We start from the raw sequence: 25,017 nt of genomic DNA, 5'->3' as shown, positions 1-25,017 counted from the left end.
TGGCCTTGGATAAATTGGCCTGGAAAGCCAATTACAGGGACTGCAGACATAGATCAGCTTTGATCAGAGGATTCCTGTGGAGGAGTGGTCTGCCTAAAACGCAGATGCCTCCCTAGTGCTGAACGATGGCCAAGTCCTTCAGACTGCTACTCCTGGGTCTCTTTGCCTTGTGGATGGGGCGAAGGACGTCCATTTTCCGCTTCTTTGCTTCAACTTTATTTTTGTGCTTTTTAAACTTTTTCCTTGCAGCAATGTCTGGGTTGGCCACGGTCTGTTCCAATCAAAAGGTGAAGAAGGTCAACACACGCTCTACTCTCACACAAAGCAGCAACCGGACGTAACAAGGCCATGCCAGGGAAGCTGTGCAGCATGCGGACAGGACTGAGGGCACGCCTGCCAGGAACTTGTGCGTCCCCTCTTGATTGTGGCACAAGGGATAGGGCTGCTGTCTCACAGCTTCGATCCCATCCTCTAGAGCCGTGTTCATGGAGTTTGCATGCTCCCCCGTGACTGGCGTGGGGTCCTGATGCAGTGGATAGCATTGCTGCCTTAGTGCCAGAGACCCCGATCGATCCCGATCTTTGGTGCTGCGTGTGGAGTTTGCACATTTCCTGTGACCGCATGCGGGGGGATGTCACGGCAGGTCGTGTGGCTGCCTCATGGTTAGAGAGCCCTGGGGTCAATCCCAACCTCAGGTGCTGTCTATGTGGAGTTTGCATGTTCCCCCTGTGACTGAGTAGATTCCCCCCCACCCCCAAGTGCTCCAGTTTCCTCCCACGTCTCAGAAAAGTGTGGGTTGGTGGGTTAAGAAGTGGTCACTGTAAATTTCTTCCAATCAGTTAGTTGATGGAAACGTGGGGAGAATGAGATCAGTGTGAATAGGTGGCTTATGGCCAGATGGGCTCTGTGGGCTGAAGGACCTGTCTCCCTCTGTGCCATAACTGGCCACTGTAATCACCATGAAGGACAGTGATAAGATAATCTATACTCCAATCTCTGAAAAAATATGATCTATATCGTCTGCATTTGGCACGACTGGAGATCCTAATCTGGGTAGGTATGCCACGTTATTTAGATTTTGATTGAGATCAATATGTACAACCGCTGGGCACGCAAGTCACAGGAAGAGAAGATGGGGGAAAACAAGAGACCATTGCTCATCTGGAATCTGGCATGGAACCGATGGGCTGAATGGTCTCGTGTTGCCTCAGGGTCGGCGGCGAGGGGGTTGTCCCACCTGAATGGCCTTCTGTCTCTTCCTCATGCTCCTTTTCTCAGTGGTCTGCCGCTGGACTGCTGCAAAGGTCAAGGAGAAGGTCTCCAGCCCCACCAGTCTCTTCAGTACCTCAATGATCTCCTGGGAAAGGTTCTTCAGTGTCGGGTCTGAAAGGGAACGGAGAGGTCAGCTTGTGTTGAAGACCAAACTGCTGGTATTCATGGCAGTATCGGGTCTCCACAAGCCCAACAACCAATGAAATTAACTGCAAGAGGAAGCGCATTTCTGTAGCACCTTTCGCATCATTGGAGGGCCACAAAGCACCTCTGGTGGAGCATTTTCTCCCACTTGAGGAAGCACAGGCCAGGGTTCATGTCTCATCTGAAAGCTGGAAGTCTGTGACAAGGATGTAGATGCGCTGGAGAGGAGGCAGAAGAGACTCACCTGAACTGAAAATGGCAGCCTTGCTGAAGCTGCTGTTACGGCAGGTGTTGCCACTGGTGCGGACCTGGGAGAGCAGGGAATGGAGAGACAGTGCTCCTCCACAGGGTCCAACCGCCTAGTCCAATTGATGTTGGCCCAGCACAAGCTTTAAGCAGCCTGTTAAAGGAGTCAATGGGGTTTTTTTTAAATTTAAAAGGAGTTGCCAACTCTGGAGAGGTAAAGGGCTGGCACAGGGCACCAGAAAACAGAGGAGACGATCCACGGCTTGGTGACCACGTCAGCGGACCAGTGAGGAGCTCTGTGGCCGAGGTACACACAGACAACTTGAGGTGAGGAACCCACACAGGTTCAGGCAACTTTGGTGAAATTCACACCAGGCTGCAGACTGCTAGCTGAAGGGGAACCAGGTATCAGAACCGGGATGCGAGGAGGTGCTGAGGGCACTGAAGAGGTTCAGATCTGGAGCTTGAGCTGCTGACACTCGGTGGCTTTGGGTTTTTTGGCGGGGGGGGGGGGGGGGAAGAGAATCTCTTTTGCTTTTCTTTCTCTGACTGTGAGGGACACCAGGCGATCTCTGCCAGTGGTGAATCTATCCGCCTTACAGCAGACAAAAGCAATTTTGTGTAATATTCCAATTTTTATTAGACAATAAAGGAATGTTGCCCAATTGGAGGACCTGTGTTATGGGGAGGGGCTGGGACTGAGTTCCCTAGAGTGAACAAGGCTGTGAGGTGACACGATAGAAGTTTATCAGTTTATGACAGGCTCAGATAGTCAAATTTTTTTAAATCTGCAGGTCGAGCAGCATCCGCAGGAGAAAAAGGACAGAACCCTTCATCAGGATGGAGTGTGGTGGAGAACTCACTGCCAGAGGCGATGGCTCAGTTACAATCACTTGGTTCAAGAGGCACTTACACAGGCAAGGCATCGGACATGGGAATAATGGAGGCAAATGAGATTAGTGCAGATGTGGGGTTAACTGAAGAGGTATGCAAGATAATGAGGGCATAGATAGGATGGATAGCCAGCACCTTTTCCCCAGGGCAGCAACGGTCAATGCCAGAGGACATCTGTTTAAGGTGAGGGAGGGAAGGTTAGGTGAGATGTAAGAGGTAAGTTTATATTTTGAACACAGAGTGGAATGCATTACTGGGGGTGATGGTGGAGGCTGGAACAATAGGGACACTTGGATGGGCATATGGATGTAGGAAATAGAAAGCTCTGGGTGTGAGATAGGGAAAGGTTGGATTGTCATGGAGTAGTTTTACATCATGGGCTGAAGGGCTTGTATGGTGCAGTTATTTCTACACTCTATGAACAGAGAGGTCAATATGGATATGGTGGGCTGAAGGGACTGCTTCTGTGCTGGACAACTGATGATGTAGGGCTCCCCCAGCCTGGGCTCTCATCCACATCTTCGGAGGGAGACCTTCTGACTCAATGCTTTAAACCACCAGCATTGAATGTTCCCCATCCTCTGAGCAACAGCCCCCAGGCTGACTCAGTGTCCACTAGCAGCTGGGATCTTCCTTCTCCAGGAACTCTGGAGTGCAGAGAGCAGGACATGCTGACTGAGGAGATAGCGTGGGGCAGAGAGAGAGCAATTGGACCAAAGGTTTTGCTCTTCTAATACTCATTTTGCAGGACCCTAATGGGTATGATGGACTGACTGGCCCCTCTCCGTGCTGATTATCTCAAGTCATGACCTGCTTCTTGCACCTATAACCCTCCCCCAATGGGGTTCGCTGGGACCTTCCATCCAGATGTTGGCCACTGGTGGTGTTTTTATGAATGAGTGTAATTCGGGGCCAGAAGCTCACCTTGTTCTGCGTATGTACTGTTCAATTCTCGGTACAGAGGTGCGATAATCAATGCGAGAAAAGGCTTCACTCTGTCTTTTCCCAGATCCACAGCAACTGCGCCAAGGAACTTAAAGATGCAGGTCCGCTGGAGAGGAAACATCGAGAGAGAGGGTTAGAAACATTCTGCAAGGGTTGCACACATCAGCAGTGTGGGGCACTGCATTACAGCCCCAGCTTCACCCCTGGCTTCTGACACCATCTGACCGGAGTTTGCACGTTCCCCCTTGACTACCTGGGATACCCGGTTCTTCCTTCCCACATTGGGTTTGTAGATTAATTGGTCACCGGTGTGTGGGTGAGTGGCAGAATCTTGTGGGGGGGGGGGGGAGAGGAATGGAATTAGAATTACAAGATCAGATGAGAATCTTCTTTCGAGTCCTTGGAACTCTTCTCTACAAGAAGTAGCTAGATCTTTGGGAACCGGGGTGAATGTTGCCAGGGACAGTCAGGAATTCCATCAGATCAGATGGCACAGACTGGGTGCGTGGTGGTAGCCTCTGCAGTGAGTCTGCTTAAAAAAAAATTCGGCTTGGATCTGATGAAAATACCGGTGGTCATGACAGATACGCACCCTCAGAGGAATCTTTGGGGTCTGGGCAGCTTCTCTCTTGGCCACAACGCAGAGCTTCCGTATCAGCCACATTGGATCTGCTTTCTTGCATTCAGACGAGACAGTAGCAGCTCGAGTTCCAGCGCCAGCCCTCGGCTCCTCACCCTCCTCTTCCTCCTCCTCCTCCTCCTCCTCCCCCTGACCGGCAGGTTGCAGGAGGTAGATGATTTTCATCACAAACACCAAATTCTTCACAACCTGTTTGCAACAACAGCTTTGTGATATTCCAAGAAGTGAACCAAGCCCAGACCACAGGCCTCTTGGCTTGTCGCAGGGACCGGCGCCCCCACCCATCACCCCCCTATCGCAGGGACAGGCCCTTCAGCCGTGTGTCTGTGCTGAACCCAATGCTCAAATTAAACAAAAACTCTGTGGCTGGTACGTGATGCTCGTCCCCCCACCCTTGCATGTCCCCTGCACCCCCACACCCCTCCTTACCCCGACGTGATCCATGTTCCTCCATTCTTGGCCTAGAAACTGCTTTAACCCTTCAGACTCTGGCCATTTTTAACCTTTCATAATATCCACCCTGGCCTGAGTCCATGGGTAAGCTGCAGTACAAACACCAGTAGGAACCAGCTGGTGTTTGGGTATAAAACCAGACTCGGAAAACTGTTTCTGTTTCCACCACTACCCCTGGCAGCCTGTCAACTCTCTGGGTTAAATAAAACTTACCCTGCACATCTCCTTTAACTTTGCCCCCTCCCTGTCTCACCTTAAATACATATCCTGCTGTGTGTGTGATTTTTGCCTCATCAATGCTTCTCATAATTATCTAACCCTCTAATAGGCCTCCCCCACTCTTCACCGGGGCATGTTAATCCAGCTGGTTTACAGGTGTGAACCAACACAGCCACTGTGTTACAGAGTCTGCAAATGCTGTGAATGCTGTCATGACTCAGTCCCCACTTCCATTCCCTCTAAACCTGGGTCAATCTGTTCAAAAACACACTCCATGACCCTCCCATTCACTTGGCCTCTTCTGCCTTACTAAGTGCACCACTTCACCCTTGGCTGAATTAAATTCCAACTGACTTTCCTTTGCCCCGATACCAGTGGATTTCAGTCCCGTTTTCCTCATACTGAAGGAGAACACTTTAAGATGACAAAATGTGGACAGCAGAACTGAAGAATGTTTGAAGATAATCCAGAAGAAGTCTCATGGAAGGGCTCAGGCCTGAAACATTGGGAATATATCTTTCCTTCCTTTGGAGGCCGCGAGACCGGCTGAGTTCCTCTGGCATCTGTGGTTTTACTATAATCACAGCATCTCAGACTTTCAAGTTTCACTCAGAGGAAATGTTACTGGTTCATTTGTCAGGATTGTCACTGAAAGTTTCAGAGTTTGTACAGTGACTGCAGGAGGTTCCAGCTTCCCACCCATGATGGCACAGATCCTCCTTACCTGATCACCCAGCGCCTGATCCAGAAACTTGGACTGCAGCTGGCGACAAAAGGCCAAAGCCAAGTCTTTCATCTGCAAGACACACACATTAAGAGTGTGGGCATCCATACTCCGTGCACCAACCAATGCCCGAGGCAGTAGCCCCTCTCACCATCCTTCAGATGTGCATGTTTCATGTGCCTCACCTATTGGATTCAGTGACATGGTAACACCAATGCCCCTGGTTTTGGCTGCTCTGCCCCCACCCATTCCATAGACAACATGGTTTTTAACCATCTCAGTCTTGCTCTAGAGTCAAGTCCAAGCCTGCTCCCTCCCTTTCCTGATTGGTTATGCTGACACTCATGGACATCCAATTAGACTGCAGCCGACACTGGTGGGCTGCACCATTTGGCCGTGGAGTCTGGTACCTTTACATCGAGCTCTTTCCACAAGAACTGTGCTGCTGGTGTCTGAGACATGTTCTTCCCTTGGACCAGGGGCTTGCCTGTCTTCCACTGGGCCACCAGTTCTTCAGGCTGGAGGGAGGCGAAGAGCCTCCCGAACAGTTGGGCTGCAGTGAGCCACACCCAGGAGTGTGGGTGCCACAGGTGAGCTTGGAGATGACCTGTAAGCAGATGGACAGACTCAGCAACACACACCAATGCCCTCTGCAGCACAAGGCATCGTGCCCACAGACATTTGAGCAGACAGATCGGGTCAGTATAGAGCAGGATGAGATGTCTGGTGAGGCGATGAGCCAAGATGCCTTTAGCCTTGCACTGAAATCCTCACGCATTCAAGGGCTATGTACTGTATGCCCTGTTAACATTCAGTAGTCCCTGCGTATACCAACACCTCCACGTGAGGGGTGCTGGACAAAGTGGCGACTCTGCCTGACTTACTGTATGTTACATTCTAAGTCTAATATTATGTGACAATAATGGAGCCATTACTTTTATCTCACACCAGAGCAGCTAAACCTCATTATATTCCATTAGCCACATGCTCACCCCTTCATTTAGCCTCGCCAATGCCTCCCTGCATCCAGCTCACACCACACTACCGCCCAGCTTTGTATCTTCGACACAGCTGGATATATTACACCTTGTTCCATTGTCCAAATCACGAAGGCAATTATGAGCAGCTGGGAACCCCACACCCCATCCCTATGGCTTCCCTTGGTCACAGACCCTCCACCCAGACACGCTCGATGACTCCCACCCACACCGACTCTGCCCAATCCTTCTTTCTGAATCATGTGCCCAGTGACAGATGGTATCACCCTTCCCATTCCAAGCCCAGAGACTCACTCACCTTTAAGAGGTGGTCCCAAAGGGGGGGAGAGAGCATGACCCTGCAGTAGCCATCAACACTGCTTGCTCTTCTCCCATGCCAGTACGTTGGAGATGATGGCACTTACCCCAGATGTTGGCGAGGAGAGTGTTTGGTTTCAGCAGCTGAATGAAGCTACAATTCTTCACCATTTTGACAGTCATCGTCAGGAGGCCAAAGAGCAAATGATCAGTGGCCTTCTCTTCCTTCTCCCCCTCGACCTGAACAAAGTACAGAAGTCAAAAGGAAGGCAAGCAACTGCAACCAGAAATCTATTTAGAACGGCTTCGTACAGGGACCCAGGCAGTAGGACCCGTCTACGACCTGTATAACTCATGAGCAGATGAGACGGCTCCTGACGGACGTCCCGTGGCACAACATCGAGCAGCACAGAGAGAGTGACACCAACCCACGGCACTCACCTCTTGGAATCTTTCAGGATTAATTTCAGCTTCAAGAATTGGGAGAATGGTGGCAAAACGTTTCTCAAAGAAAACTCCTTCTGCTTCAATGAAGAGGCCACAGGTGTGAGCAGCCAATCGACGATGAGAGACCTGCAGCAGGCATAGAGTCCCCAGTCATCAGACACTCGCCACAGATATTTAAAATTCTCACTCTTCTCCTGCACCTCAGCCTTTGCCCTCCTGCCACATCAGACCCTGCCTCTCCCCCCTCAGCTCCCACAGTGTGATCGAGATCTGTATGGGACTTGGCCTCACCCCACAATCCCCATACACCTGCTTTAATCTAGTTATTTTATATGCTGCACAGAACTACAAAACTTGCAGCGGAGAACTTTTTCTAATTAGAGAGGCTAAATCTAATGCTCTTCCCTTCTACACCCTTGCCCAGACTATCTGTTCAATAGCAGGCTAGTGCATGGGATCTTGCCTGCACTCACAGGCTGCCACGCTTCCCACGTCACAGGCAGTTCTGAGGCTGCGTGATGTGGGACTTCTGCAGCAACGTCTTGCAGAGTGAGACTTTCTGCGCGCCGGAAGAACTGTTGCACCTGTTTCAGGCACTGGGTCCCACCTTCTTGCTTTCAAACCACGCCAGGACCATTGCAAACATGGAGTCCTTGTGCTCATTGTCCACTTTGCTCAGCAGCGACTGTGCTGCCAGAGCTGCCATCTTCTTGCACTTTGGGGAGTCATCGTTTATGATCATCAGGGCCACAGGTACGAAGAAGAGGACGCAGTGCTGGTGCAGCAGATCCTGCGACAGCAACAGAAGAAAATCAGAGGTTTGTTCCACACTCGGACTGCAGTGCTGTGCGCAGACATAGCAGCTAGTGTCCCTGGAGCAAGGGGAGACAGAAACACAGTGCCCAGTCCCTGCCTACGACTGTACTTCCACTCTCCCTCTATTCCATCAGCACCCTCTCTATTCCCATCCCCTGCAAGACAACCAAATCATCCCAGACCTTCTTTCTTCGGCCAGAGGGACACGAGTCTGTGGAACTTGTGGAAAGAAGTAAAACACGAAAATCCGCAGATACTGTGTTTGAAGGGTGACAGATTATGTTATATTTTATATTGTATGTAGGTTATAAAAGGAGATCAATTGTGGCAGGTTTTTTTAGTCTAGGTCACATACAAACACTTCAAAACAGATCTCATTTAAAATGTCAGAACTCTGCTTAAGCCGGACAGTCCAGACTCCAAGTGCCTTTGCACAAACTTTAAAGAATCCCTATAAGGACTTCACAAGTAGGTGTTAATTGGACCTGCTGTGGAGGAATGGGTTATTGTTTTGGAAAGCAACAGATAAAGGAACTCAGAAGATTAGGTCCGGAGCTGCAGTCTGTCTGAGTGCAGTTGGCTGTTTTCTCTGAGAGAGAGAGAGAGAGAGAGAGAGGGAGAGAGAGGGAGAGAGAGGGAGAGAGAGAGAGGGAGGGAGAGAATTCAGTTCTACAGTTCAGCAGCAGCTGGGACTGGAACAGGACAAGCTTGAAAGCTTGTGGAAAACCCCATTTTGAAGACAGGTTGTGAATTCTTAGTTCAGCCTGGTCAAAGCCCTTGTGGTTCATACAAGAGGAGCTGGCCGGCTGTATATGTTTCGCTTGAAATAAGGGAAACAGAAAATTAACTCTGTGGTGACCTGAAAGAAAGAGGTTATCATCTGGAAAACCCTGATGGGGCAAGTTTCTTTGGCAAGACACTGAAGTGGCTGATCAGAAGGGATCAGTTTGTGTCCAACAAGCAACAAACGCTCTCTGAAAACCAACAAGAACCTTCCTGAGTGGTAAATTTCAAGCACCAAAGCCTAGTGAAGATTCATAAATGTTAAATTCTATGCACAGTATAAAAATTGCCTGATACCAATGAACTTGGAGACGTGAGAAGCAAGATTGGACTGTGAATCAAAGAACTTTTCTGAACTTGTCCACACACGTGCACTTAGAATTAGAAGGGGGTTAAAAGTCAATAGTGATAAGTTGAAGTGTGATCCTGTTTTCATGTTTAAAGATCATTAAAAGCAATGTTTGTTGAAGTGACCATGTGTCATGCTGAATGTCTCTTGCTGCTGGGTTTTGGGGTCGTCTGGGCTCGTCACAGAAATAAAAACATAAAGCTGGAGAAATGCAGCAGGTCAAGCAATGGGGGGGGGGAGAGACGGGCGAGCTTTATATAGCAAAGGTCAAAGTGTGCACCTGTGGAAAGGTCTGGAATATATGTGCCAACATTTCCAATGCAGAATCTCTTCCTATTTCATGTTCGTACCTAAAAGTGAAGGAAAATCAAGCATTTAGTTAAGGAATTGACTGTTTCTTGTTTTGCTGTCACCCCCATCCCAGCCTCAAGGGGTGATTCTGTAAATGCATTCCCAAGTTTTCTGCTACTTTCACCCCTGGCGCTGTCTGCCACCACACAGGGCATGCATTGAAGGATAAATATCGTCCTGATTTGTCCTCCTTCAAACCGTGGCCTGGCACCAGTTCTGCTGGTCCAAGAGTACAGATGGGGCTGTGCTTACTGGAGATGGCACCTCTGTCAGTGTGGTGCTCACCAAGCAGTGTTGGTATCCTGAGTGGGGCTTGAACCCACATTCTTGTGACTCTGTGGAAAACCACCTCCCACCCAGCCATGGCTCCAAACGTGGAGCAGCCATGGTTATAATTGATATGCTGCAGGATGAGGCTACTCAGCCCATCGTCTCTGCTGAACCCCTTAAGGCAATCCAGTTGGGAATTCATCATCCTAGCAACATTCCAAAGAATGAGGTTGATTTAAGAGAAGAATATCATAAGTCCATCCAAAACTCACGAAAGCTGTGCCACAATGAAGTTGAGGTGAGTCTTCAGTTCCTTTCCCAGGGGATAATCAAGAATAAACTTCATGTAAACCTAAAGCAAGCACAGAACAGTTAGCTCAAGTTTATCAACTGACTATACATATACAACCCAATGAAATAGCGTTTCTCCGGGCCACGGTGCACACACATAAAATCACCTATAAAGATATAATATAAAATAAATAGAACTACTTTGGGATGATTTACACCATTCATCCACCTCACAGCTTGCAGGAAGAAGCTATTTCCCAGCCTGGCAGCCCCGATTTTGATGCCCCTGTACTTCCTGGGTTGAAGATACTGAAGACGTGGATCATCACACATGCTGGAGAGTGCAGAGGTAAACCACTGCCCTCAGCCCTCCATTCACTGGGAAGGCAAGAATTTGCTCCCTCTCCAGCTCCCACAAAGTGAAGTCACCTGTTCACAATTAGAGATCTCGAGTAGAGTCAATCTGAGGGTGGAATGAATTGGTATTCATTACACTCAGATGCATGTTCAGATAGATTCCTGCTATTAAAGATCGTCAGACACAGTATCCAATAGAAGGGCAAGGAACTCAAAGGGATTCGATGACTTCTGCCTCCCAAACCGCCTCACCAGAGGCTTTGTTCCCTCGAGTCATGAAATAGTGCCCCACAGATGCTCCTGAGCCCGAGTCTCTCCACCTCCTCTATGTTTGCTCTTTCCTACTTGTGCCAAGGTGCACTGGACAGCTTTATGATACAGCTCATTCTCGACTGGAGGGAGAACTAATGCTTTTATTCGCTTACAACACAGGTAGGGTTCATGAATGGGGTTCAGGGAGGAAACCAGGGTTATATACGGGCCCCCAGGGGAGAAGCCAGGAGGCGGGTCCAGTCGTCAGAACAGGACCCTTCTAGTGAATCCCAGTTCATTACCCAGTCTCACCCGACCACTAAGAGAGACAACCAGCAAGTTACATTTTGTGAGGTAGTGAGGCCAACACTTTACCAGTGCACCCGAGCACCTAGCCACACCACTGCACGTTACACAGAGCTTGCATCACCCTGATGCAACTCAAGCACTGGGATCGACCCTGACCTGGCGACACTGCACTCGAACGGACTCGCTCTGTCCAGTCACGGCCAGCTTGGCCACTTTCTGCATCACTTCTCCCATCTCGGGGACAAGAAGCCTCCTGCATAGGATTGCCTGCGGAGAGAAAGCAAGTACAATTATTCAGAGCCTTTGTGGTGGGGAGTTGGGGATGGAAAGGTGGGTGGGCTGGGCAAAGGCACCTCTTACCTAGCGACACCATTCACAGAAATGCCTGTCCTTAGCCTCACCCATCCCCAGGGCAAGGCCAAACATAAACAAGTGGTACAACATCTTCCTGGACAGCCTTAAACCTCATGAATTTTTAATTTGAGGTAACCCCCACCTTCATCTGCTTCCACTGTTCCCATCTCATTACCTACTTGTGCCCTTCCCCTCTCCCCACCGCTCACATTTCATCACAGTAAAACACAAGAAGGTATGTGTGCTTTCTCCTGCAGTTTTCCAGGCGGGCAGCAAACACAGCTAGGTCCACCACAGGCTCCGGCGTCCCATCCACTGTAGACATCTGTGTGAGATGCTGCCTTAAGGTGGCAGCCAACTTCACAAAGGACCCCCATCACCCTGCTCACAACCGGTTCTCATTGCTCCCTTCAGGAGCCTGAGGACCAGCACCTCTAGGTTCAAGAACAGTTTCTTTTCAATAGTCATCAGGCTCTTGAACCTCCCCAAGGACACTGATCAGGGACTGCCTGCATTTATTTTTTGTGCTTAATATTTATCACCTATTTTATCTATATATTGTCTTTTTTAATTAATTAAAATCACCTGCAAAAACCCCCGCGGTCACGGAGAGAATGTACAAACTCCTTACAGACACCACGGGATTCGAACCAGGGTCTCTGGCACTACGGTAGCGTGGCATTAACTGTACTGCCCAGTAATTCATTTACTATTAATTTTTCTTTACAAATCCTTGTTCAGCTGCAGCAAATAAGAATAATGTGTATGACAATAAATTCTATCTCCACATCTTCTGGCCCCTCACCTTCTGGCCCCTCTCCATCTTCTTTTCCCTTTCATGAACATATTATCACCTTCTCTTTACTTTAGTCTTGGTAAAAAGCCCCAACCTGAAATGCTGACTGACCACCTCTCTATGGACGCTGCCTGACTAGCGCCCTCCAGCTTCTCATGGTCTGCTCAGGGTTCCTGGCCTCAGGCTGATGAGCGCTCATTGTTCCAGTGACATCTCAATATCACAGCGATATTTCAGGCATTTCACAGATATGTACATATGGATCACATGCAGGCACACGAGACCAGCTGCTATCGGCACCTTTGTCCACACAGACAGAATGGGCTGAAGGGCCCATCCATTTATGGTACTGTTCCATCTACTTTTCCACATCCGAAATAATAATAATAAACAATTACATTCACAGCATCAACTCTCCCTCCCTCCAAATCTGTTGTCAACCTTGGTTCAATCCTGCGGCACTGTCTGTGTGGTGTTGCCTGTTCTTCCCGTGACTGTGTGTATTTCCCCCCCCACCCCCAGTACTCCAGTTCTTTCCCACATCCCAAAGACGTGTGGACTGGTGGGTTAATTAGCTGGTGTAGATTGTCCCAGTGTGCAGGGGAGTGGGAGTGCCTTGGAGGAGTGGAAAATTAATGGAAGTAAATTGTGATCAGAATGGCTGGGCGTTTGGTCAGCACCGAGCTGACATGTTGAAGGTCTTTTCTATGTGGCTGTCTGCGATACTAACCTGGCCACAATAGACCAGGAGAATGTAGTTCCCTCTCTCACCCAATCCACAGAACACTACAGAACAGAAAACAGGCCATTCGACCTTTCTAGTCTGTGCCAAAGCATCGTACTGCTAGTCCACTGACCTGCTCCCATTCTATAACTCTCCAGATCTCTCCCATCCATGCATCGATCCAATTTATTCTTAAAATTTAAAAGAGTGAGCCTGCATTTACCACATTCCCACCACTCTCTGAGTGAAGAAGTTCCCCATAATCCTTTCCCCTTTCACCCTAAACCCATGTCCTCTCGTATTTATTTCTCCTAATTTAAGTGGAAAGAGCCTCTTCACATTTACTCTGTTTATACCTCTCAATCTTGTAAACCTCGATCAAATCTCCCCTCATTTTCTACACTCCAAGGAATAAAGTCCTAACATGTTTAATCCTTCCCTGTAACTCAACACCTGAAGACCCAGCAACATCCAAGTAAATCTTCTCTGCTCTCTTTTAATCTTATGGATATCCTTCTTGTAGCTTGGCGACCAGGATTGCACACAATACTCCAAATTTGGCCCCACCAATGTCATATACAACCTAACCATAACATCCCAACTCCTATAATCAATACTTTGATTTATGAAGGCCAAGATGCCAAAAATTTTCTTTACAATCCTATCCACCTGTGACGCCACTTTCAGGGAATTATGTATCAGTATTCCCAGATCCCTGTTCCACCATACTCCTCAGTGCCCGACCATTTACCATGTGTGCCCTTTCTTGGTTTGTCCTTCCAAAATGCAACACCTCACACTTGTCTACAATTAAATGCCATCTGCCATTTTTCAGCCCATTTTTCCAGTTGGTCCAGATCCCTCTGCAAGCTTTGAAAACCTTCTTCACTGACCACGACGCCTCCTGTGTCATCTGCAAACTTGCTGATCCAATTTCCCACATTATCATCCAGATCACTGATATAGACAACAAACACCGATCCCTGAGGCACACCACTAGTCATAGGACTCCAGTCTGAGAAGCAACATCCACTTCCACTCTCTCTTCTCTATTCAGCCAATTTCAAATCCCGTTTACAATCTCTCCATGGATACCCAGTGTATGAACCTTCTGAATTAATCTCCCATATGAGACCTTGTCAAAGGCTTTACTAAAATTCATGTAAACAACATCCACAGCCTTTCCTTTATCAACTTTCCTGGTAACCTCCTCGAAAATCTCTATAAGATTGGTTAAACATGATCTACCACACAGATCCCTAATCAGTCCCTGGCTGGCCAAATACTTGTATATCCGATCTCTCAGAACACCCTACACTACTGACCTGTAATTACTTGGTTTACTTTTGGAGCCTTTTTTAAACAACGTAACATGAACTACCCTCCAATCCACCTGAGGTAAAGGACATTTTAAATATTTCTGCCAAGATCCCTGCAATTTCTACACTAGCCTCCCTCACCTCTCCTTCCAACTTGGGAAGGATAAAACGGACAATGTCTTTAATATCCCTTCTCTTTTTTTTGTAATTCTTTATTTATTCAGTGACATTTTCTCTTTTTTTCCTCCCATCCCTCCCTTCCCCCTTCTCACCCCCCTCCAAAAACAGTAAATATTGGGCATACAAAATACAATAAAACAATATCTTTTACAAAAGGGATACAAACAAAAAAGACGTATCATCTACTTATTCACATTAAATATGATGAAATTGTACAAGGCATTGGTGAGGCCAAATTTGGAGTACTGTGTACAGTTTTGGTCACCAAATTATAGAAAAGATAGAAACAAAATAGAGAGAGTGCAGAGAAGGTTCACGAGAATGTTGACAGGATTTCAAGGTTTGAGTTCCAGGGAAAGGTTGTGCAGACTGGGGCTTTTTTCTCTGGAGTGTAGAAGATTGAGAGGGGACTTGATAGAGGTGTTTAAGATTTTAAAAGGGACAGACAGAGTAAATGTGGATAGGCTTTTTCAATTAAGAGTGGGGGAGATTCAAACTCGAGGACATGGTTTAAGATTGAAGGGGGAAAATTATAAGGGGAACATGAGGGGAAATTTCTTTACGCAGAGGGTGGTGGGGATGTGGAATGAGCTTCCGGCAGACGTGGTCGAGGCGGGATCATTGGTTACATTTAAGGAAAGACTGGATCGTTACATGGAGAGGAGAGGACTGGAGAGGTATGGACCGGGTGCTGGTCAGTGGGACTAGGAGGGTGGGGATTTGCTACGGCATGGACTAGTAGGGCCGAACTGGCCTGTTCTGTGCTGTAAGTGGTTATATGGTTATATGATCGTGTTCATCTTCTTATAATTTTAGGTGGTAGTGGTCCGAGGCCTGCTCTTTCTGTTATGGTCCATATATGGTCCCAGGTTTTTTCAAACATTGCAACTTTTGTCTTTGTGATTTTTTTTCCCCCAATGGGATACACTTAAACTTGGTTATATATTCCATTAATGTTTATAGTCATTTAGTCCAACGTGGCCATCTGATATCTTTATTTTCACTTCCTTTCTGCCTCTTCACCACCTCCATCCCTTTTTTCCATTACTGTTTTTTAAGTTTTCCTTTTTAATCTCAATATATGACAACACACTTAAGACATGAAATACCCCAACAATCCCCACAAGCAATAACCCTTTAATCCCAAATGAACCTGCCGCAGGTCGTCCCCCTGTCGGTCGCCCCGTTGCCACTCACCCTCTTCCAGCCCTTCATTATCTTTCTCTTCTTCTTTCTTATTTATTTCCCCAGCCGAACGCCCTGATACTGGGCGTCTCTCTGCTGGCTGTTCCGCAGCCGGCCGCTCCTCAGCTGAGTCCCCTTCCCGTCGGTGTTAACCTTTTTTACTTGGCACACTGCGCATGTGCAACTCTTCGAGCAGGTGCAGTTGCCCACCTCTTCTTGGCTCTGAGAGCCATTCTTGAAGTCCACCGGTCAGGAGGACACCGATCCTCTGGGGACTCTACAACACCAGAGATCGGCTGCTCCTCTCCACGGTGGCTCTCTGCTCCAGTGTGAGGGCAAGGCCTTCTTTCTTCTCCAGTGATTTTTCTTCTTCCCTTTTCTCTGTTATTCTTATGATTTCTCTTTTGGGTGCCATCTTCTGTCTCTTCTCTGTAACTTTATCTTTCTCTTCCTGTATTTTATGTTTCTTGAGCTCTGTTTTTTCACACTTTTTGTTTCTTTTCTCTGGAGAGGGATGGTTCCACCCGACCAGCCACTCCTCCGTCACGTGACTCCCCATTTTATATCCATTCACCAGACTGCTCTTAAACAATTCCCAATGGAACCTGTATGATCTACAAAGGGAACTTTGTCCAGAGCAAAAATGCTACAAACTGATGCAGGTTTCACTCACCTTCAAGAGCCCAAATGCTGCTGCCTGCCGCGATGTATCATAAATGTCTTCCTCAGCATATCCCAACAGCACCTGCAACTGCTTCTCTGTCAACGTGTGCCTTGTCACATTTTTCACCAGAACGGTGATCGCCTGTGGAATGATAAGAATACAGCAGGAAATTATTCAATTCCTACTGGTCACCCATCCCTTCTCTGCATGGGCAAGTCTAGTGGCAGGCTAGCTGCGCTGCCCCGCTGCAGGCTAGCTGCGCTGCCCCGCTGCAGGCTAGCTGCGCTGCCCCGCTGCAGGCTAGCTGCGCTGCCCCGCTGCAGGCTAGCTGCGCTGCCCCGCTGCAGGCTAGCTCAAGTCAATATTTCGGAACAAGTAATGTCACTCATTTATTTAACATTAATACAGTTATCCATTTACAAACTTAAAAGGAAAGAGTTCATGGGGTTTTAACAATAGAAGCAAACGCACACATGTGGGATGAGTGGGTGGGACATTGTGGTTGGCTGCATGGCTCAGTGACAGATTTTTACTCAGTAGCCGGTGAGGGGCCTGACCCAATGGTCCTGCTGCTGTGAAACTGTAACTGAATTTATTACAATACTTCAACAGCCAAGGCTCCAAGGCCCCGGTTACTCAGCCAGCACCATCAAGCAAGCACACATCATGTGTTTAAGTTGACCAGTCACTATGGACTTCCATGAGCAGTCTAACAGGAAAACTCTAACATTCATACAGCCATGTAAAGTAGAAGAACAAAAGCATAATGACGGAATATACAATTACAAAGAAAAGCATTAGTGAGGCAGCTCAAGGGCAGAGAGGGGGTTCGCTCAGGAGCCCGGCGCTAATTTCGCTCAGGAGCCTGGCGCTGGTGATCTTTAAGTCTGTTGGTGAGTGCTTCACGCTTTTGAACCTTTTCCCCAGAGGGAGGAGGGAGAAGAATCTGACACCATTTCCCAAAGCAAACACGCTAATCTGTGCTCTGTCTTGGGAAATAATTAACAGGGGAACAGAGGAAAAGATTCAAAGATGTGCACCTCCTTGAAAACGTGGAGGATCTCCATGGATCCTGGAAATCACAGTGGAGAAGCATTTCAGTTCAGGTTGAAAATGGTGAATCCATGCACAATAGAACACAGGCAGGGGGGTGATCTCCTAAATCATCCAGTGATCTGCCCATCAAGGACCTCCCGACCCACCAATGGCAGAGCCTGCAGGCCCACATTGATCTCATGGAGCAGGCTGGAAGTCATCCTCAACCTTGACCAACTGCCCTGGAATTGGGAGATTAGCAGAGGACATGGGTTTAAAACAATTGTCAGAAGAAAGGCCAACATGAGGGGGTGAGGTGCACTACACGTACCTTGTCAGGATTAAGGACAGCACAAGGGTTGAGGTGTACCACGTACCTTGAAACAGTTTACAACCAGATGAAAGTTCTCTCCTCTGGCTGCTCCAGCCCTGGCATAGTCCTTGAGCAGCACAAAGAGATGCTGCGTAAGCTCTACCACCAGGTTCTCCATGGATCTCAATGGTAACTTCAACACCCATATGAGGCACTGCAAGGCCGTTGTGATCACCTGCGTTCACAAGGAAACCCCAGTTAGCAGCTGGAACAGATGCAATGCCACACATGGAGTACAACCGCAGTCTCACTTGTGCAACCTTCCCTGAGGAAAGCTCTGCCAGCTGGCCTCTCTGTGATACGGCAAGTGGAAGCATTTCCTCAACATCATATTTTGTGCTGGGAACTTATTTTAATCCAATTGAAAGATTAATGCATCTACTTTTTGGACTACATTCACAATATTCAATGAAACCCAAGCAGGATGACTAGGATACAACCCACAGGGCAACATTGTGTTCTGAGCAGCTCCAAGAGTGAGTGGATGAGTGTGGATGGTGCTTACCTTCACATGCATGGACTGAAGGCAGTCTATTAACACCTGCACAAATGGATCAATCATTTCCAAAATGTGCTCAAATGAACAATTCACCCTCGATCTCTTCAAGCTCAAATGAAGCAACTGTGTGAAGACAAAACAAATGAATAATGGATGTCTTCGAACTACAAAACTGTACAGCATCAAGAGGCTCTGGAACATTATCTTTTGCCGATCGGAATGGTCCTGGGGACCACAAAGCTGGCCACACACTCCACTGGGAGAACTGATCCTGATGAGGGGTGAGGAGAGGAGACTTGAACCAGAGAAGGAAGTAAATTGGGAACAGGTCTTCATTGAGACCTGGCTTTGCACATCAGCCCTTGGTGAACCAATATCTATCCACTGCAGTGTTCATCACTCTGGGAAGATTTCTGATCTGTTCCCCTTGTATCCTTTCTGACATCACCCCTAAATGGCAGACCTTTAACATGCTGCATCAGCCCTCCAATCAAGTGACCGACTCCATCAGAAGACCCTTAAATCTTCCATACAGACCAGGACCATACCACACATCCATTTAATCTGCTTACCAGAACATAGCAGAGGAACAGGCTCTTTAGCTGCATCAACCTTGATGTCAATTTAAACCTGCCTGTATAAGGTCTGTATCCCTTCAGCCCCTGCAGGCTTTTGTGTCTGTCCAAATGCCTCAAACTGCTTCTATACCTCTCCTGACAACAAAATCAGAGCACCTACCACTGTTTGGGTAAAAAAAGCTTGCCTTATGCATCTCCTTTACAACTTCTCCTCCCTCACCTGAAAACCATACCCTCTCATATTGCTATATCCACTCGGTGCCTCTCATAATTAGTATAAACCGATCAGGCCTCTGACGCTCCAGAGAAAACAATTCAAGTTTGTTCAATCTCCTTGGAGCCAAAGTCTTTGAGCTCCCAGGCCCACATCCCTTACCAGCAAGGAAGACCAAGACCCAAGTCCAAGAGTCACAGATCCCTTGAATCTCAGACTCTGTGGTGTCACCATTCTCCATACTCAGTCAAGGCAGCCCTGCAAATAACGTAACCAGGACAGCGGCAAAGCACCCAACATCATCTCCTCCAATTCAATGTCCAGTCGTGATAAAGAGTCCTGAACCAAAACGCTAGCTAGCTACCTCTTCCCCTGGATGCCTGCTGACCCACTGAGTCTCTCCCTCTTCTCACCGTTCACTCAAGATCCCAGCATCGGAAGCTTTGGTGTTTCTTAACATCAGGTTACCTTGCACCTTCCATTCTCTGGCAGCTTGTCTACCACCTCAGGACAACAGGGTGTGTTTTACAGTCCACAAAGCATTTATTTTACAGATGCAGAATGATCATCCACCAGTTTGAACACAGCATGGCCATGCCTCAGCAATGTGAGATCAGCACTGGTCAAGACACCAGGCAGAATCTCCTTAAAATGGTGTTGCTGGGATCTTTTCCATCCGCCTGCAAGAATCTGGATTTAACGCTGCATCTGGCCCCGAGGCGCTCCATCAGTCTGCCCTGGGCCCAGCAGTCTAGATTTCAACACCCAAGTATCAATGGCAGGTTTTGAACACCAACTCTACTCAGTTAAGTGAAGACAGCAGTACAACCTCAACTGCACTGTATCGGGGCTTTCAGTTTTCCCAGCAGCCACTAGAACGTTTCCATAAGCCGGATGGCCCAGTCACCAGTCACCAGGCAGGCAGGAACTTACCCTCAGTCCAGTGTCCACCAGGATGTGCATGTTGGTCTTTGCACTGACAGCTGCTTTCTCTCCCTGCCGACTCGGTGTAGGAGGCAGCAGAAGGCAGCTCTGGGGCTTCAAACCGGGGTGGGGTGGTTCACGCCTCAGCTCTTTCCCCCTTCGAAAAGGCATTTATTAACAGTGTAAAGAACATCACAAAACTTCCCTTCTCTCAACACCACTTCATCTCTGGCACTGAAAACACAAATGCTGGAGAAAGATGATCACAGCGCCAGCGACCCGGGTTTGAACCCTGTAAGGAGTTTGTACATCTGCGTGGGTTTCCTCCGGGGGCTCCCACTTCCTCCCACCCTTCGAAAGTACTGGGGGTTGGAGGAAAAGATATATAACTGATGATTTGGACCATTTCTGTGTCTGGAGACTTTCGTGCTTCACTTCATCTCTGGCACCTGAGGTCTATCCAGCTTTCCAGATAGCCTTCACCTACCCAACTCAGTGAATGGTTCACCTTCCCACCACCAATGTCAAGTCACAACAGTCGTATGATAGGAAGTTTTAAACAGCCAGAAACAAAGATCCTCTTCCTGCTGAATCCGGAAATCGAGGAGGGTCAGGAGAAATGACATTAGTTCACAGGGAGGTGAGGAGCAGGGTGGCGCAGCTTTGTGGCTGCACCACATTTTCAAGGTGAACTGAATCAACTCCAAAACACAGGGGGGAACTCAGCAGATGGAGTAGTATCACTGGGTCCACCTGTTAGGTCAGAACCACACAGCCACAGCTGCTGCTCGACCTGCCGTGTTCTTCCAGCAGATGGAGTTTGGCTCCAGATTCTAGTGTCTGCAGTCTCTCAGGTTGATTCTGGAAATGAGGGCGAGGCTTACGAGTAGCCTGGGACTAGAGAAGGACAAGAGGGAAATCAAATAGTGAGGAACAAAATCACAAAAGGAATAGATAAGATGGAAGCAGGGAGGTCAGTTCCAATAGCAGGTGTGACTAGAACTTGGGAACATCACCTCAAGATTCAGGGAAGTAGATTAAAGACTGCTGATGGAGATTGAGAGGCTCTTGATTAGCCAGAGCATCAGAGGTTATGGGGAGAAGGCCGGGCAGTGGGACTGAGTGGAAAATGGATCAGCTCATGATTGAACGACAGGGCAGACTCGATGGGATGAATGGCCTATTTCTGCTCCTATATCTCTGGTCTAACTGCTTCTCCAGGAGAGAAGTGAATCTGTGGAACTTCTGCCAAAGGAAGCAGTAGAAGCTGCCTCTGTGAATGTATTTAAGACATATGTTTTTGAGGAATAGGGAAATTAAGTGTCATTGGGATTGGCTGTGGAAGTGGAGCTGAGTCCATGGGCAGATCAGCTATGATCTTATTGAATGACTGAGCAGTCTTCATGGGCCAGATGGCAGACTCCTGGTCCATCTCACTCATTCTTGAGTTCTCATTCTTGAGGCAGAGCACAATCTGGGAACAGTGGTTATATTGCACTGAGCCCAGGAAGCTCTCACCAATCAACGTTGCAGAGAGATGTTTTTTAATTCCTCCTCAGGAGGCAGCCATTGTTGGCACAGCCTTCACAGTTCCCCCTCAACCTGCGTTTATTACCAGCCTCATGTCACCAATCTGTTACGAGCCACATTGGTGTGGTCTGGACAGCCATCAACATCAATGAACAATTCCCATTATTTATGTTAGATTTAAACTCTAGAATTTTTTTTGAACAGAATTTAGATTTCCAGCTCCCATTGATGTTTGGAAACTCATCATAATTTGTGCCAGATTTTTTAACTCCTAATTTATTTAACCATATCTCTCAAACAATAGTAGAGGCTGGTGTGCAGGCCAGTGACCAAGCCACTGCTTAACTGCACCCATGGGTTCAATCATCTGAAACACTTATGCTCGTTAAACAAATGCTCCAAACCAGGGTGGCTTACTTGATCTTCTTCATCATCAATGGTAAACTCTCTGTCACCAGTCCATGGCTCAGCAGGAGGAGGGCATCTGCTGGCATGTCATCATTCAGCAACAGACCAGACACGATTCGCCGGAATGTTTCATGAACCTTGCGAGCTTGCTTCAGGCTGGTGGTGTTCTCCAGAATCTGGAATGTAAAACAGAGAGCTCGTCAGCACAGAAACAGGCCCTTCAGCCCAACTTGCCCATGCCAACCAAACTCATCCCATTTGGCCTATACCACTCTAAGGCAGGCATTCTCAATCCTCTTTTTAGGCTTTGGGGCCCTTAGCACTCTGCACAAAGTTTATAGGCCTCTTCCCTGTGAAGCAGTGAAGTTTAGTTGGTTTCTTCTGTACTTCTCTCCTATTGACTACATAAAAAACAAAATATTTTATGATTTCAGTCCATGCCCCTCTTTAATGTGCTGTGGCCCCAGGGCAGCCATATGGCACTCATTGAGAATGGCTGCTCTAAACCCTTTCTATCTATTTACCTGTCTAAATGCACAAGATGCATGCACTGTATTGGGGGGGGGGCTTTGGGGTGGATTTCAGAGCTCAGATGCCAGGGAGCTGTAAGCTGACTCACTGCAGGGGTGAGAGAAGTGCAAGAGGACAAAGTGTGAGAAGTGGGAGCAGAGAAAATCCTGGGGGATTGGAGAACTAAAAGGAATTACGGAAAAAGGAGAGGCAAGGACCCGCTGGTGTTTGAAGAGGTGTGGGATTCAACGATTATTCATCATTCATAGATGGCCTCATGGTTGTGGAACGATGCAAATCAATGTGATGAATGGTACTCCCACATCAATACTGGAGGAAAACAAAACCTGGGGGGGGTGGGGGGAAAGAGTCTAGGACCAGAGGGCACAACTTCAGGATTGAAGGGCGTCCACTTAGAACAGAGATGAGGAGGAATTTCTTCTGCTAGAGGGTGGTGAATCTGTGGAGGCTGGGTCAATGGATGTATTTAAGAGATTAATAGGTATTTGATTAGCCAGAACATCAAAGGTTACGGAGAGAAGACCGGGCAGTGGGGCCGAGTGGGAGAATGGATCAGCTCATGATTAAATGGTAGGGGCAGACTAAATAGCCAATTTCTGCTCCTATGTCTTACGACATTACCCTGTGGAATTGCAGACCAGGCACATCTGTTCCCCACAACAGGTGCAACCAGAACTAGAGGGCACAGGTATAAGGAAGCTGGAAACATTGAGAAAGAGATTTTTCACCCAGAGGATGACTGGTATCTGAGTGGATGGTAACAGGAACTCAACGTTCAAGCATTCAGTCAAGGTACAGGCCAAATACAGGGAAAGGATAAAGGCTAGCACAGAGACTATGGGCTGAAGGGCCTGTTTCTGTGCTGTACGACTGCAAGGAGAACCTGGGGGAAGGAATGCGGGGGGGTGGGGGGATGCTACTGCAATGGGAGGGAAGGCTGATCAATGCAAGCTGATACTCAATAATTTCTAACGTAACTATTTCAATCAGCTCCCAACACAGGCCTGGACGGAGGTAACGGTGACGAAAGATTTTTGACGTGAAATGTTCTCTTTCCAAAGTTGTTGCTGGACTTGCTGAATATTTCCAACATTTTTTCACCTCGGTTTTTATTTCAGATTGTCAGGATCTGCAGTGTTTTAGCTCTGAATTTTAATAATCAAATGATGTGGTTATTTCTCCAATCACTTCTGCTCTGTGAACAGTAGCAAGGTAAATGCAGGCTGCAGAAGACAGCATGCAACTTCTCACCCTTCCCAATTCCATCTCAAACAGCAAAACAAGCTCTTGGGCAGAGCAAGGAGCAGCCCTTTCAGCTCAGCTCGCTCCGGCTGTCCAAGCTAGTGATGTTTATCTACCATTATGCCACAGACATGAGTCAACATTTAGCAGAAAGCAATGCACCAACCAATGGCACATCAGTCTGTGCAGAAGCATTAGTTTACCGGAGGAACAGATGCATGGATATTATTTTGAACAGGAGTTACCTCTTTCAGTGGAAGGATCAGCCTCGCTACCTGGCCTTTTCCGACAAACTGCCCTAGAATCTCGTACGAATCGTAACTTTTGCTCTTCTTTGCTTCCATCAATTTGCACACAATGCCTTTCACTTCCTTTTCTTCAGCGATTTTACCAAACAGTTCATAGTTAAAAATCTGGACAGAGAGAGAGAGCATTACATGATTATTGTCTCCGAATTACACACCACTCAATGTTTAACAGTGGATAACAGAAGAACGCTGAATGGTTTGGGAGCGGCTCTTCGGCCCAACATGAGCAGGCCGCCTAGCTGAGCTGGTCCCATCTGCCCATATCTGTCCAAACCCTCCCTACCCCATGCAATGGTCCAAATGCCTTTTGAACGTTGTCTCCTTCTCTGGCAGATAATTTCACATGGGCCCAGCGAGTGCCCTCTGCTTGAAGAGGTGTCCTTTTTAAATATTTCCCTTGTCACCTTATATCCATGCCCTCCAGTTTTTGATTCCCCTACCCTGGGGAAGAGTCTATGACCATCCCCCTGATGCAGGCTGGAGTGACCTCCCTTGTTTCAGTTCATTTCCCATTCTGGACCCCCCTCATTTCGCAGTTTGGCAATGCAGAGGGCCACGTCACCTCGATGAACAGGGGGTGCTCAGGGAGGGACCCACTGTTAGAATAGTCCATCTTTCATACGAGCTGAGAACCAAGGAACCCCCCCCCCCCCCACCCTCTCAGCTTTACACCCGAATTTCCATAGCCCTTCTACAGCAGAGAGTTGGTGTGTTACCACTGGGGACCTGGGCATTATTTATCATGAACATAATGTTAAACAGATAAATAGATAGGATGGGCTTCAAGGGATATGGACCAGACACGGGTAGGTGGGACACTTTGGTAAGCGTGGGCGTTGGGCCAAGGGTCAGTTTTTACATTGAATGACAATAACCATGGCCAAAAAGGCATCATAAAGTTAATATTTGTAGCTGAAAGCAAATTGGCTCTCGCCTCTTACAATGGCTTTAATTCATAGAGTAGTAGGATCCCACAGCAGAGAAACAGGCCTTTTCAGCCCACGAGCTGTGCCGCCCAATTAGACCTAATTAACCGAAAAACCTGTACGTTTTTGAAGGGTGGGAGGAAACCGGAGCACCCGGAGAATGAACAAAC

General features: G+C 47.8%; 1 protein-coding gene across 2 annotated transcripts in view; it reads right to left on the bottom strand.

The window, feature by feature from the left end:
* Positions 1-6: 6 nt before the first annotated feature.
* The window catches only part of utp20 (UTP20 small subunit processome component), a 108,329-nt gene continuing 83,318 nt past the window's right edge, over positions 7-25,017 (bottom strand). Inside the window, exons 45-62 of one of the 2 annotated variants that reach the window (XM_069904469.1) lie at positions 23,859-24,026; positions 21,850-22,016; positions 19,912-20,059; positions 18,193-18,309; positions 17,692-17,862; positions 16,289-16,420; positions 11,214-11,324; positions 10,121-10,200; positions 9,508-9,577; positions 7,887-8,069; positions 7,274-7,405; positions 6,940-7,072; positions 5,948-6,144; positions 5,538-5,609; positions 4,094-4,330; positions 3,481-3,607; positions 1,238-1,383; positions 7-271 (exon numbers count right to left, since the gene is read on the bottom strand). In XM_069904469.1, the coding sequence (XP_069760570.1) occupies positions 113-271; positions 1,238-1,383; positions 3,481-3,607; positions 4,094-4,330; positions 5,538-5,609; positions 5,948-6,144; positions 6,940-7,072; positions 7,274-7,405; positions 7,887-8,069; positions 9,508-9,577; positions 10,121-10,200; positions 11,214-11,324; positions 16,289-16,420; positions 17,692-17,862; positions 18,193-18,309; positions 19,912-20,059; positions 21,850-22,016; positions 23,859-24,026 (2,550 nt within the window). In that variant the 3' untranslated portion in view covers positions 7-112. The remainder of the gene's footprint in view (positions 272-1,237; positions 1,384-3,480; positions 3,608-4,093; positions 4,331-5,537; positions 5,610-5,947; positions 6,145-6,939; positions 7,073-7,273; positions 7,406-7,886; positions 8,070-9,507; positions 9,578-10,120; positions 10,201-11,213; positions 11,325-16,288; positions 16,421-17,691; positions 17,863-18,192; positions 18,310-19,911; positions 20,060-21,849; positions 22,017-23,858; positions 24,027-25,017) is intronic. The other variant, XM_069904470.1, reaches the window with a different exon arrangement.

This window comes from Narcine bancroftii, chromosome 11 (assembly GCF_036971445.1).
Source record: "Narcine bancroftii isolate sNarBan1 chromosome 11, sNarBan1.hap1, whole genome shotgun sequence".
NCBI lineage: Eukaryota > Metazoa > Chordata > Chondrichthyes > Torpediniformes > Narcinidae > Narcine > Narcine bancroftii.
The sequence above is the reverse complement of the archived record's forward strand: the minus strand, read 5'-3'. Positions and strand labels throughout refer to the sequence as shown.